Genomic DNA, 14647 nt, shown 5'->3' on the forward strand with positions numbered 1-14647 from the left:
GTGGCTGGCGCTTGACAAGGTACGTCCTCTGCTAAGAGAGGTGTGGTGGGGTTTGTCAGGGGGGGACGTTTTCCCCTGGTAGGGACTCGGGACGGCTTTGTCTCTGTAGTGATTTAGTCCTGCTCTTGAGGCAGAGCCTGTTTGACTTCTCTGAAGACAGTGTGCTGGGCAGAGGCTGCTGTGAACCTGTGGACTGACTGGGCTCGTGCCAGTCCTGCCTTAAATCGCGCCCCTCCGTGCCTCGCCTGGCTGTAGTGCGTCCAAGAGTGATGTTCATGTGCTTCTGCATCTCTGTTTGCAGGTGGATTTGTACTTCAGGCTTTTCCCCTTTGAGGACCTCCTGCCTAGCTACAGTGATGTGGTTTTTGGAAAAGATCAGAGCATCACATGAAAATGGAAACCTCCCTAGCTCCTCTTTCCTGGGACTGCCACCCGGCCGAAATCTGCCGGAAAAAGCCCGTCTGGGGGCAGCTGCTTTTCCTAATGTGCTCACCCCTGACAGAATCCCTGAATTCTGCATTCCCCCCAGGCTGACCAGCTCTGGCTCCCACCAGGACCACAGGTCAGAGCATACAGATCTTAATTCTTCTGACTATAGCCTCAGGTCTCCTTTGCCACATCTCATTCAGGTGGAAAGTGCTGAAGAGATCCCAGCCCTGGAGGAAGAAAGCACCAACTCAGACCCACAGTCCCAGGCAGCGCTCTCCCTGCCTCACTTTCCCAGAGGCCCCACTTCCTATGGCTTCTGCACTTTGCTGGAGAGTCCCCACACCAGGAGAAAGGAGTCCATCTTCCATGGTGACCCACATGGTGCTCTGCCCAGCCTGATGCTGTCTCGATCCAGAGTGAACACGTTCAGTGGCACAGGGAGTGTGTCTAATCCCATTGCTATCAGCTTTGCTTCCGTGAGGCTGCCTCCCAAGCATCTCTCTCTGCACAGGCAAGGTGCCTGTGACAGCGATACTGCTTCCTCCAGCGATTCCTCTCCTTTCAGTTCTCCACTTCTCAGCAGGTCACCTCCCAGATGCTGCTCCCTGATCAAAACACAAAGTCAGGAGGGGTTGCTCTGCCGAGCGCTGAAAGCCAAGAACAAATCCAGCATGGCCAGGAACAATTCTCTCTCCACAGAGGAGAGCAGCTCCACTGATAACAGCCCCAGTGCCATCAGGCGGGCCTCAGAGGGGCTGCTTGCCACGCAGAGCTGTGGCATGTCCTGTTCTCCCATCTTTCCCCTGGACCTGACCTGCAGCCGGGAGAGACTAGTGGGAGAGAGCACTGTCGTAATGGACAAGGGAGGCATGTTGAGGCTATCGGCTGAATACTGCTCAGAAAATGAAAGGCTGCGGATCCGCCTGATCAGTGCAGAGGGTTTATATGATGACTCTGTAGAGCCCAAAAACATAAACTGCTGTGTCACCTTCTCCCTGGTGCCAGGGAAAACACAGAAGCAGAGAAGCACTGTTATAAAGAGGAGCAGAAATCCCATCTTCAATGAGGACTTCTTTTTTGATGGCATTGCAGAAGAAGAGCTTTACAGCCTCTCTGTAAGGATGAAAGCAATGAACAAAGGGTGCAGTATGAAACGGGATTATACCTTAGGAGAACGGGAATTGTCTTTAATGAATATGTTGTCAGTGTAATACTTCGAACATTCAGACTACTTTTGTCTTCTGAAAGTTTTCTACTAAATAAAGTTTTGGGTTGACTTTCTCTTTTTTTTTCTAATGAATACTTAAAAGCACTACATTGTTTGGTGTTACTCTGATGCTCTTGTGCCTCATTTTGCTGCTCAACACTTCAAACTCTGTGAGGTTTTTGCTGTTAAATTAAAAGGTGGCTGTGGAGCAGACCTTCTGCCTGTAGAGTAGGAGAGGAGTGCAGAAGGGATAGTTTGCCTTTTGGATAAAGGATTAGGCAGTTACCAAGTCAAAGCTGTTCTTGTTTATGGCCTTCAGGGTGTGGAAGTGTTGTTTTTCACTCACTCTGGTCCCCAAGGGGGTACACAGCATGTGCACACAGTAGGCACTGAACTCTGTTGCAGCTCTCAGCTACTGTATCAGTTAAATAGACATTTTGACAGCACTCATATTTACAGAAATTAATGTTTTAATGTGTCCTGTGCTCAGAGAGGGAGAGAGAGACATAATTTTTTTGGAATCAGCCCTTCTCCTACAATGAGAGTGGAGGATTTAGACTCCCAAAGCAAGTGTAAGCTTGTGTTGAGGATAACAAGATCAGCTGCTGAGCAGCAGTTAAAAGCCACTGCAGGTGGGACTCTCTTTCTCTTTGCAGACCTATACTATCAATGCTGAACAGCAAGGTGGCTTCTGCCTGGAGTCACTATTGAGCAGGTGGTTGCTATAGCACAGTTAGCATCTTCATTTACCTTTCCTTTCCATGGTTGGTTTCACAGCTGTCAGGATGAAGTTGACAGATAATTGTGTTTTGGTCAGGAACGTACCCTGGAGCTGTAACCCTCAGTAATTCTGCTATTGAAGCCTTTCTGTAACTGAAGCAGATTATTAAGATACCAATATGGCAAGGGCAAAGGAAAGTTTGGGATCTCTGTGTTGAATTCCTACTTAAAGGATAGTTCGGGATCTCTGGGTTGAATTCCTGCTTCAGCTAAGGACTTGCTGAATACCTTGTTCAAGTCATTGTGATAAAGTTAGGATAATCTTTCTCTGTCCTGTATCAGCAAAAAGAGAAAAGAGAGTGGCTGAGGCACTTGCTTTAACACCACAAGAAACACAAAGGTGCAGAGCTCCTGCATGCTTGAGGCCACCTTCCTTTTTAATTTTTTTTTTTTTTTTTACTTCTGCTGAGGTGGACTGGGGGCTAGATAAAACATAAAATTGTAGAAACTGAGCTGTGCAAGTGGGAGGAGGTAGAAACTCTGTTTTGAAAATCCAGGCCTGTTGCTGCCTCCCTTGATTAAGTTGCAGGCTTTATTATGTGAAAGTAGATAAGCTGTAACAGAGGAGCAATCCACACAGGTGTGGGGCACAGAAAAGGAAAGTTTTCTTCTGTGTTTCCTGTGAGACTGTAGAAACAGGGCCTTGTATGTGCCAAATCTACAGCTTAAAAGCTCTTTCAAAAAGGCTTCTAGCAGATCCTCTCCCTGCCCTATTCTGGCAAGAGTATTACTGTCTGCAAATCATGGGACTATTAATGGGAAGTTCTGGTATTGCTTGGCCACTGAATTGCATGTTTCTGATTCAGACTTAAGTCCCTCAGGAAGGACTGTTTTCCTTCTGATAGCAGAAAAAGCCCAAACGATGTTAACTGTGACCATTGGTGCTCAGAAATGCCCACTGCTAATCCTTGATCCAGCTCACGTGAGATGCTTCTAAAAACAGAATCCTCATACAAAGGACAACTTGCATAGGAGAATGGCTGGGTATATTCCCAGAAGCAGATTAAAATCAAATGGAATAATAATCCCTTTGTGCTAAAGGAAATAATTAAATGTACTGACACACTGCGCAGCTGGAGGTGATGCACTGACACTCATATCCTTGAATCTGGGCAAACTGACTATAAGGGAAAACCTAAAGCAAGTGGGGAGAAGTGAAATTTTAAAATGTGACTTCAAGGAAGAATCAATAATGCTGCAAAAAATTAAGCCCATTTAATTGGTTATTGCATGGGGTTTCCCGAAGGAAGGCAGAGGCTCCCTCTTCAGGCTCATCACTCATCCACCATCACATTTTTAGTTCTTGGGACTTAAGGTCTCTTCATAGGTATACCCACATGGAGAAAAAGGCTGAGATAATACAGAAAAGAGTTACACGTGTCAGAGGATCATGTACAGCCACAGAACAGCGTGTATCTATCTGCCCTGTCATCCGTGCCGTACCAATGCTGTACTGCAGGGACATGTACTGATGGAATGGTTGAGGTGGGAGGGGGCCTCTGGAGACTGTGTCACTTGACTTCTGCTGAAAGCAGGGTCTGCTCCAGCAGGTTGCCCAGGATCATGTGCAGTTGGGTTTAGAGTGTCTCCAAGGACAGAGACTCCACAATCTGCTTGGGAACCCTACTCCAGTGTGTTACCACCCTAACAGTAAAAAAAAAGATTTTCTTTCTGTGCAAGTGGAATTTCTTGTATTTCAGTTTGTGCTTGTTGCCTCTTGTCCTGTCACTGGATACCCTGAGAAGGGCCTGTTCCATCCTCTTCACTCCCTCCCATCAGATACTTATACATATCAACGAGATCTTCCCTGAGCCTTTTCTTCTGCAGGCTAGTGTAGTTATTGGCATGAAATAAAAGTGCTTGTAAAGTCTTATTCTTCATCAGGCAGGGAAGGAGTTAACTCCTTGAAGAAAGTCCTCCCTTCCTGTCATAGGAAAATTAGTTTCCACTTGAGCTCATCTAGTCGGATGTTTAAAGAGGTGAAGGCTGCATCTTTGGTTGGTTGAAAGAAAACAGCTGTTTTTAAGGCTCTTTAAACAATGACTTATTTCTGAGAAAGCATTCTTACAGAAGTTTGATGACAGGCCTGTATGCTAAAGGGTGACTTGCTCCTTCAGCTGAAAGCAGCAGAAGACTTGCAGACCTGATTCAGAGGCAGAGTTTAAGCCTGGGAAGGGCAGCTGAGCTTTGCCTGTGTTTCTCTGGTAAATAATTTAACTTCAGGTTTTTCTAGATAATTTTCTTCTTTAGTATAAGATCTTTGAATTAAGTGCCTATTCAGCCACATTAGTTAGACGCAGGACAAAGTAGGACTGTAACACTAGATGGAAAACAGCTCTGGTGTGTGCATCCCCCTGTCCCCCTCCCCTTTTAGTGTCTTTTACATTTGGGGGTATTTGATCCCTTCTGAGCTTTGGGGTGTTGCTTATCCGGGTGTTGTTCTTATTAACAATGCAAAGCCATAGTACAATTTGAACACTTCAATTTGCTTGAATATTAGAGGGCTTAGGTCTTGTTTTCTTGTGCTTTTATAGGTCAACTAAGCTGTAAGTGCTGAGCTCCTACAATGCTGCAGCTGCTTTCTGAAAGCGTCAGCCTTACTGGGGCTATTACGTAAAACACCTACATAAGCAAACAAGAAGGCAACTGGATACTTCAGCCGGGAAAAACTCATGATGCCTCAATGCTTATATGAGAGTCAACAGCAAGAAGAAAATCTACCTCGTGGCATTAGCAAACAGCTATTCAGAGTTAAGAAATACTCCCTTCAGGAGTTTTCTGAACCTCTAAAATACCATGAAAATATGTTAGCCTAAATGACTCTCAAGCAAAACTCCTGTTTTGGGGTAGTCTGATCACCTGTGTTCAGTGGTGCCCACTGGTTGGAAGACCACATCTTAATTTTGTTTTTTAAAAACCCTGACAATTGTTTGAGGAAAATAAGGTATTTCTGCCAAGATCCTGGACTCATGTTTTGCTAAGTAAATATTATTTGTTACAGCTGCACTGGAAATACTACTTGTGCTGGCCTTTTCAAACCCAGCTATTTTAAGCATTCCTCTTCAATTCTGGATAGATATTACTGTAAAGTAAGTCTGATGTTTTTCTTTCCAGAAATCCATGCAGTTTATACTCACATGCAGTTTGTGGTGCAATGTACTTTAGTGTGGTAGGGTAAAATGCAGTTTCTATAACTGTGATAACTGTGCTGCTTTTCAGGTAAAATTCAGGAGCAATACCAAGGGAAGCAAATATCTACAACCTAAAAAGTGTAATAGGACAGACATGTAGACTGGGGATTAGGCAGCCCAGTGTCTGCAGTATCAAATTCCATTTATTGCACCATTTGTTCTAAGCTGCTCCTATTTCTCAGACTGGCTCTGGAGAGGCTGAAAACAACACCCGTGCCTTCTCCGAGAGGGCTCTTTGAGGAGGCTGGTACTTCTGTTCCTGTGCCTTGGCTTTTCAGTCAGCCATAGTGACTGTGGTAAAAGACTGAATATATGATGAGGCTTAGTGGGCAAAAATTCTTCTAGTTTTTAGTCTGTTAATTGCTGTGGGCAACTTTTAGTTTCCTGAAAGAAATGAGGAAAGAACAGCTAGATGAATGTATGAATATGTGAAAAGCCTATCTTTGGGTTGCTAAGCTACTTCCCCCAGGCTGGGGAAGTTGTCCTGGAGAAATCTGTGTAAATCAGATTGCTCAGCATTAGGACCTCTCTGCCAGACTGCTGGGGAGAGCCGTGTGCTTCCTGGGCCTTCCCCATGCTCTCCAGCAGCTGCTGCCTGCTTCAGAGATGGGCAGTTGCCCTGCATCTAGGTTAGAGATCTTCTAGCTTGCATAGGTGGCTGAATTGTTTGGCATGATATTTGGCCAAGGTCGGAAAGGTAATGAGTCACATCTATTGATAAGTGTTTGCAGCAGGATGTTTGATTAGAACAAACAGTAGCCTTTCATTCACAAAATGAATGGCATAATTAGATGTTATCTGTTTTCCACTACTACGTGCACTGAACAAAAAAATGCATGTAAGTTTAATCTGCATATTTAAATGAGATAGCATTTCAATACAGACTTAATGCTGATGGCTGTCACTGAAATGTACTCTAATATTGTTATTAATAGTGTCTTAGAAGAAAACACTAACATTATGCTGGACAATCTGTCCTCATAGTGGAGATGAAATTAAGTTTAATGTTGCAGAGTGGCTGTGAACTAATCTACTTTGTGTCAAGGTGATTGATATAAAACATGGGCGGCAGGAGGGGACAGAGCTGCAGATGCCCAAAACCAGACCTCAGCCTGGTGTGTGCACAGCATCATGCTGCCTGCAGAGTGGGTAAAAGGGGCTACATTCTTCGTGTATTGTCCCGCTGTGCCTCCATCAGGATTGCGAAGCAAGTCACGTGCTTTATGCTGCTAGTTCTTTGCATTTAGGGGATCCATATGAGAGGTAAAAGAGCTTCCAGCAGTTTTTTTTACTCCTGTTAGGAACAGAAATGGCTACAGCCCAAGTTGCTGGTGGTATATGGCAATTGGGGTGAGGTATCGGGAACTGAGCACAGTCCCAGGGATGAGAGGAAAGGTCTAACAAACAGGAGTGAAAAGAATTAACAGCTTCTTTTTCCTAGATACCACCACAGACAGCTTTGTCTTCTGATTTTGTTACTGCTTCTGCTATTACTTTTCTATTTCTGGCTATAAATGTTCTAATGCTGCAAAATTAGCTATCCTGAGTGGTACAGTGAGAACCTGACCTTGTCAAGCATTGTGTGTACTAGACAGGAAAGCACTGAACAAGATTTTCCAGCTTACTTCCTTTCTGTTTAATCTTAATGAGTTTTCTACTTGCATTTCTCAGCCTCTTCAGTGCAAAATCAGGAAGCTTTTGAAGGAGCACAGGGTGACAGAGAAAGTTGGTGGAAAAACCTTAGAGTTGCTTCTTTCTAGTGAGAGAGCCAGCCAAAGTTTTGGGTCTTCATTACATAGCTATGTTGAAGAAGCACGTAGAGGGAAGCAAGTCACAGCCTGTCTTTTTAAACAGTTGCTGTGAAGTACAAGACATGACACAAGTTTAGTTTTCCAGTGCTTGCATTCCCGCATGCTGTGGATTTCACATGGTTATGTCTCGCCATGTTCCTCAGTTGCCTGTAAGGAAGAGCTCTTCCCTGTCTTGACGTAATAGGTGAGAAAAACATTCAGGTAAGAGGCTTATATTAAAGGTGCTCATTCTCTTACTTGCAGAGGCAAAGGAAGAGATGAGGTAACTTGGAATGGCACTGCATGAATTCTCATTATTATTTCTTTCATCCCTTTATGAAAGTGCACAGTTCCAGAAGCTGAAAACATTTAACTTCAATCCTTGCTCTCGTTTTTTTTGGTTTGTTTGAGGTTTTTTTTGTCAAACCTTCCTGTGCTAACCATTAGTTGTTTCAAGTGAGCAATAAACCTGAACTTACCATATCAGTAAATATAATAGCAGTAACAGATGCTGCCTTGAAATGTCAGAGCCAATTTACGTTTGTCTGAGGTTTCTCTGATTTCAGCAGATTATTTAATTTATGTAATTGTGATTCCAGAAGATACCCTGGTTGTAAGCCTGCGTTACTTGACCCTTTCTCGCAACCCAGTGCCCATAGCAGAGCTGTACCTGCCGGAATTGCTTTTTTGTCGAGATCCTAGCCATTAAATTTAGCTGAAGCAGTTGGGCACTGAGCACAGCTGGCTTATGCAGTGCTGTGTGCCAGAGCTACAGCTGAGCTGGAGGCCACAGCATTGCTCCTGCATCTATTTAAACAGTGTGACAAAGCTTTGGTGTTAAAGATGACAGGCTCAGCAGGACCTGCTGCCCAGCCTACAGGGACTGCTGTGCTGAAGCTGAGATTAAACCCTGAAGCTGAAGTCGGGGTGGGGGAAATCACCTAGTAAAGCTTGTTAAAGGCAAATGGCTCATGCTGAATGTTGGCAAAAGCAATGTCATCAATGATGAAGAAGCAACTGTGGTAAATGCTGACTTTCACACCCCTAATTAGCGTGCTGTCAAAGATGACTCAAGCCAGTAATTCAGCTGTGCAGTCTTGGATCAGTTGGTCTGTGGGGAAAGGAGGAGAGTCAAGCCTCTACAGATTATTTTTAATGGATAAGAAAAGCTGCCTGAAATCATAGCTGAGGCTTTTCAGAGATGCAATCTAAGCTTGGTTAGCCCAGCTCTGTACTTACTATTCACTGCCTTAGATCCTGAAACAGCTAAACAGGCTTTGAGTTCATCCCTTGCGGAGAGCGGGGCAGGGAGCGATTTGGACAGGCAGAAAGCACAAAATGGCAACGTGCACGGCAATACACGCTGCCTCTCAGTGGGCTGTAGCCCCAAATCCATGGTGATAATACTTGTTCAGCGTCAAAGGGTCTTCTGGCTTATTGATGTGTGTGGAAGAGAGTTGCTTCTGTGTGAACAGCTCAGCAGTGCAAGATTGCCTCATTTGATGCCATAAGTGATGCCACTAATTCAATAGTGCATTTCCTAAGACTTCTCCTAAATATTTATCTTGGAAATTAATTGGTACATCTAGTAAACGTAGATGAAGAGGTATATCATCTGGAATATTTCTGTATTGTTCTAAAAATGCATATGGCTTCCTTTAACCAGCTGCTTTAAAGATACCTTACTAGGAATGAATGCGCTGGAGTTGCCCTAGGGCAACTGTTTTTTTGTGTTTTTTGTTTTTTTTTTTTTTGCATTCTATATGGATAAACCAGCAAAGATCCTGAGCTATTTGGACTGTGGATTGCAGAGTTAAAATATTCAAAGCTGTGAAGGCAGGGGTTTCCAGTGGTTAGCTGAAATGGATAAAGAAATGTCACTGAGAAGCTCCAAGACTCAGTGCATCTGTAGTGCTGGTATGGGGCAGGGCGGTATGTAAGTTGCTCCAAGTTGTGAACTTCTGATAGGTATAAGTATTTAGTATGTGTGATGCCAAACACTGGAAGACTTAGTTTCACTTTCTATGGAAAGAGATCTATGTGCCTAGAAAATAAAGGTGAGGTACAAAATTGGAATCAAACTTTGTTGGGAACTGATTTGCTTGTAGCCAGTGGGGACAAAATACCTTAATGAGAAAGGTCTTAAACTGGTACACCCTGCTGCTCTCTCCCCAAAAAAAGGGGTCCATGTAGTATATTTATTACTAGATACTCAAACAATTTTTGTTACCTATGAGGAAACTAAGGCTGTGATCATCAGGATATATGCCTAGAAGGATTTGAATTTTCTGGGCTTTTGCATCTAAGCTGAAAATAGCGTCTGAAAACCAACCATCAGTGATAATTGGTGTGCATAGTATCTGCAGCTGGTCAGCTGTTGCCTTCTTGTGGTGATTTGCATAGTTTTTTTGACAACCCCTTAAGCTGAAATGATGGAGGTAAGTAGCAATTCATCTGGCACTTGAATTGAGTAAGTTTCAATAGTTCACCCTGATGCTAGGGAAAGAAAGCCCAAACTGTACAGACTACCTCTTGTTGTGCCTGTAAGGAATACATAGCAAAGAGGTCTAGCTGGAATACAGGCAACTTAAATCAAAGGGAGTCATTTGAGAAAATAACATCTGCATTGCTTATAATAACCCAATAAAGTGTCCCTTGAAGACACTTATGTGTGAGGTTTTTTGTCTCTTGTTCCACAGCCTGCAGACATTTGTCACTCTGTCACTGCCTAGAGAGAGAAAGAAAGAAGTAAGTCTAATCTGATTCAGGCCATCTTTGTATTAGGTAGATAAATGCTGTCATTGGTTGTTAAATCAGTGTTGGAGGTGTCCCCAGCAGAAAGCTTGAGAATGAGGGTACAGCTCCCTGCTCAGTCCTACCTATGTGCCTTTCCTGTCATCTTTGGGTGTTCTAGGTAAAACATTTCTTTTGAGAGTACCTTGGGATATAAGTTGTGCTGCAAATAACACTGCAAAGAGAAACTCAATAATCTGCAATACAACTACAGTGAACTATGACTGTGAACCTCTTTTTAAAATTCTGTTTTAGAAAAAAAATGAATATTCTGAGAAGTACAGCTGCATGGGTATTGCTTCAGGGGGCTTTATGTTGCACCACCTGCTTGAAAAAAATTGAAAACCAGTTGCAGATTTCATAATTGATGGTCTGTACCCTCCCAAAAAAACAAGTCTTGCTTAAAACTCCTCTACACTGACATCCTCTAGACAGCAAAGTTTATTCAAGGTGAGAGTCTAGAATCACAGAACTCTTCCTTGCACCCACCTTATAGAAAAGTGGAGTTTCACCTGAGGGTGTTGATAGAGGTCCTGCCATCTAGGAACTGCACAAAACAGCGTAGGTCTTTGTACATTTGCCGTGTTGAAGAGCTCACAGGCATGAGTTATGCATAGGTTTAATTTATGAGAAAGTATTCTGATTTAATGAGCCATTCAGATGGTTCATTGTTTGCTGCTCATGCTTTGAGGTTAAGGAGTTTTTGCCCCTTTTCTTGCATTGCCTACTAGCTTGCTGTTGCATTTTTGATTTTTCACTATTGCAAGAACCGAAACAATAAAAGCTTATCTTAAAAAGAAAATATAAATTATGGCACAGGCAGAACAATTCTAGCTAACACCACAATATCCTTCCTAAAATACACCTCAGAGTACAACATGTTTAGAGTGTGTCCTGCTTATGGTTTAATTATACCATTTTGTGCCATCAGTTCTGTGATTTGATAGTTCTAGGGAGAAAGGTGGCCTTTCAGTGAACACGCCATATGCTGGACTGGGGGCAGTGCATGCTGACACTGGGAAAAGCCCTCTCTGGGCGGCTACCCCAGTGCTCTCCTGGGGACACTGAGTGGCTCCAAATTGTGGTTGTTGCTGGCAGGCAGGCTTAGAAGCAAGGGCTACTAAATTAAATTATTTATAATAAACAGAAAACACTGGACAAACTGGTAGTTATTTCCAGAGTAAATTCTGTACTGACGTAGCTGTGTTGCAGTGCAGAGTTTTACCTTATGTATTATTAGCTGATACCTTGCTCTTTTATCAGCTGTCACTGTTTCAAAGGTAAGTTCCTCTAAGTCTTTGTCTCAAACTTTTAGCACATCACTTCCCTATTTTTTCTGACTCTTCTCTCCAGGCAATTATTGTCATTTTCCATCTCCCTCCTTTGCATACAGTAAACTCTTCTTTTCTCCCTGGTGTGTCTTCTGTCAAAAATCTTTTTCTGGTAAGGACAGAGCTGATCACCTATTTTCCTTTACCTTTCCCACATCTCCATCTCCCTGCCCTCTCCTAAGGTTTTCTGCCTCTTTGCAAGAGTTTTATTTACCTTTGGCAATGTTGTCTTGCTCCAGAACTACAAAGTTCTAGATAACATATTTTTCCACTTGGACTACTAAAACTGGGTCATTTCCAATTGTTATACGAAACAGATGTCATGCCTTGTAAGTGATATAGCTTATCACTGATATCAATTATCTCCTGTTTCCAGTAGCCAATCCCATCCAAAGAATGGACTGGTAATGAGCACCTGAAGTAAAACTTGAAGTGTGAGCTTCAATGCAGATCACTGTTGCTTTATTTAAATCTAAAGCTATGAGACAAGGACAATATTGGTACATAGTAATATAGCCCAGTTACTACAGCTCTTTTCTTGGAAATATCATACTTCTTACATCAGAGAGAGCCTCAAAAGTCAAAACGTTATTTCCTTTACTAATGGTTTGACTGATATGCACACAAACTGAAAAAGTAATACTTCATCATGCGGATTGCTTCAAGCTATTATTTTACGTAATATCTCTGGACTTGTAGGTTGTTACACACAGACCCTGAATAAAATGAAAGGGCTGACTGATGTAGAAGAGGTGATTGTTTTTGATGCTGATGTTACCCTCCCTGGGCTCTCCAGCCCTCCCTGGGAAAGATACAGCACACAACGGCTGGTTTGGTTTTCTTTTTCCCCCTCCTGAGCCACTTGCTGCCAGAGCAGGCAGTTTGATACTGTCATGGGCACATGTCTGCTTTGGCTATGCCTTCAGCTAGCTTTGACTCTATTAACTATATCCAGATCCAGTCCCTGAGCATTCATCTTTGATGTTACAGCTTATTTTGTGTTTTAGTCATAAAAATAAGAGATAAGACTCTTTCCTGATGGACCCTTTGGCCTCCAGCATTTCCAAGTCTGGTGTTTACCCTGCTTAAAGTGTATTGATGAAAATAATTTGGCAAGGCTGAAGGCTCGCTTCTTTGCTAAATTACCAGTGCACACCATGGGATTCAGCCATGGTCTGTTTCTAAACTCATTACACCTAAATTAACAAGATCCGTGACTGCACAGGCTGCAGGACTAAGGGCTCAAAGGATGAGAAGATTTGCAGCATGTGATAAAACATACCCTTATCTACACTTAGAAACCAGTGCTGTCTAAACAGAGCATAATCAGTTTCAAAGCAGGAAAGGATACAGAAATGCTGACATATATAAAGAATGGGATGATAAGTTAGATATTTTTTCATTATTCTATTATAGTAGAGAATAATTTTTTCCTTATAATCATGGTGCTGTTTATGATCCTGGTTATTGAATTTAATTTGCAATAAGGCCTTGAGAAGCAATTTAGAAAAAAAAAAAATCTCAATTTTTGAGCTCTTCTGTAGCTAGAAGCTGTTAAATAGGCCAGTATGTTTTATGTCTTGAGGGTTCTGTAATCAGAGTCTTGTCTGCAGGTGCAAGAACAGAGAAGTTGTTGCTGGTTTGTTTTTTTTTTTTTTTTCTTTTTGGTTTATTTTCTTCAGCACTTTCCTAAATTCAGTTTCTTTCTTCAAGGTAATTCCAAATGCATAACCCAGAGTGGCAGCAGTTTAGAAGTGAAGACAGGAGCTGTTTAATGTTTTTCTGAAGAGTGACACTGAACCCTCATTGCAGAGCAATTTACTAAATAAACATTCATTATTATATCATATATGTGATACAGCGAAGTCTGAAGAGAAGCTTTTGCCCAGGATACATCAGAAGAGAAAATTCTTTTTACCATGCTCTCAAATATACCAGGCCTATAGCTACCACGTAAGTAACTCTTTTTTTTTTTTTTTTTTTTTTTTTTTTTTTTTTTTTTTTTTAAAAAAAGAAAAAGCAGAATGGAGTTTGTGATAGTGGCAGTAAGAACTATATTCCTGTGTGTGACAAGAGAGGAAGTTTACCCCCTTCTCTCTGCTTTCCATCAGACCCTCTTCCTCTGATACTGTACAGCCTTCTCTGTCTGCCTCAATGTGCCCTCCTCTTCATCCTCATTTCATTATGTGAGAGTTATTTGAGGGGGCTAGACACTTCAAATGTGGGCTATACGCAGAAAAAAAGAGGATTCCAAAGCTGACGTCTGTGTTTGTAGACTTAAGTGGATAAATCCAGCTGAGTAACCTGAAAATTATGCTGTTTTCACCTATCATGTCACACTGATTGTGAGACATAAGAAAAAAGGAAAGTAGAGTGTAAGTGGCACAGGTCTCCCAAGAAAATGTAGGTATAATAGCAGCAACCACAGAAATCTAGGTCTGTCAAAGGGAGGTTTGGGCCTTGAAACAAAACATTAAATATCTCTTAGTAAAATACTTAAGAACAATTTTATAAAGCAACTAATGGGAAAAAGATCATTTTCTAGTGGATATATCATAAGGAAAGCTGGTGATCAACTGCAGTTTAATTCATGTTTAATGTTTAAGAGCATTTTGGGCTCTGCAAAGCTACTGAATTGTGACAGAAGTGCCTCACATTGCCCTGGTGATGGATTTTGAAACGTGAGTAACAATTGTCTGCTTTGGAAAGAGCTGGCAACACACTGCAGCTTGGCTTGTTAGTGGTGCTCTTATACACTGAGTAGCAGTAGGTGCTAGGAGAGTTGTTAGCTACATAAATGTGGTTAAACTAACACAGGCCTGTGCTACCAGAATTTCTGTAAACTACTAAAGAGGGAGAGATAGTAAGATGTAAAGGGAAAGAAGAGAACTCCAGTTTATCACACAAAACTCTAGTCCTACAGGTTTCTTCTACATCACGTCCACTTCAAAGTCACAGAAATATCAACATTAACAAAATCCACTGACTGAGTAGGACTTGCTCAGGTATATGAGGTAGAAAACATTTAATGAGGAAACAGGTAATATTAAAGTACATCTTAAAACACAATTATTGACCCTCTAATTTAATGAAGCATTTTACCTCATTGGAACAAGCAGTTTGTGC

The 14647-nt window shown here is 42.2% G+C and overlaps 1 protein-coding gene across 1 annotated transcript; it reads left to right on the forward strand.

The window, feature by feature from the left end:
• The first annotated feature begins 356 nt into the window (after positions 1-356).
• On the forward strand, positions 357-1709 carry LOC104521406 (C2 calcium-dependent domain-containing protein 4C). Its single transcript, XM_010163389.1, has one exon. It carries the CDS (start codon positions 357-359, stop codon positions 1638-1640), a length of 1284 nt encoding a protein of 427 aa, XP_010161691.1. The 3' UTR covers positions 1641-1709.
• The last annotated feature ends 12938 nt before the right edge of the window (positions 1710-14647 follow it).

Source organism: Antrostomus carolinensis, unplaced genomic scaffold (assembly GCF_000700745.2).
Source record: "Antrostomus carolinensis isolate BGI_N321 unplaced genomic scaffold, ASM70074v2 scaffold52192, whole genome shotgun sequence".
NCBI classification, from domain to species: domain Eukaryota; kingdom Metazoa; phylum Chordata; class Aves; order Caprimulgiformes; family Caprimulgidae; genus Antrostomus; species Antrostomus carolinensis.

Coding starts and splice junctions, on each gene's coding strand:
- LOC104521406 (XM_010163389.1), top strand. CDS start 357: ATGTGGTTTTTGGAAAAGATCAGAGCATCACATGAAAATGGAAACCTC.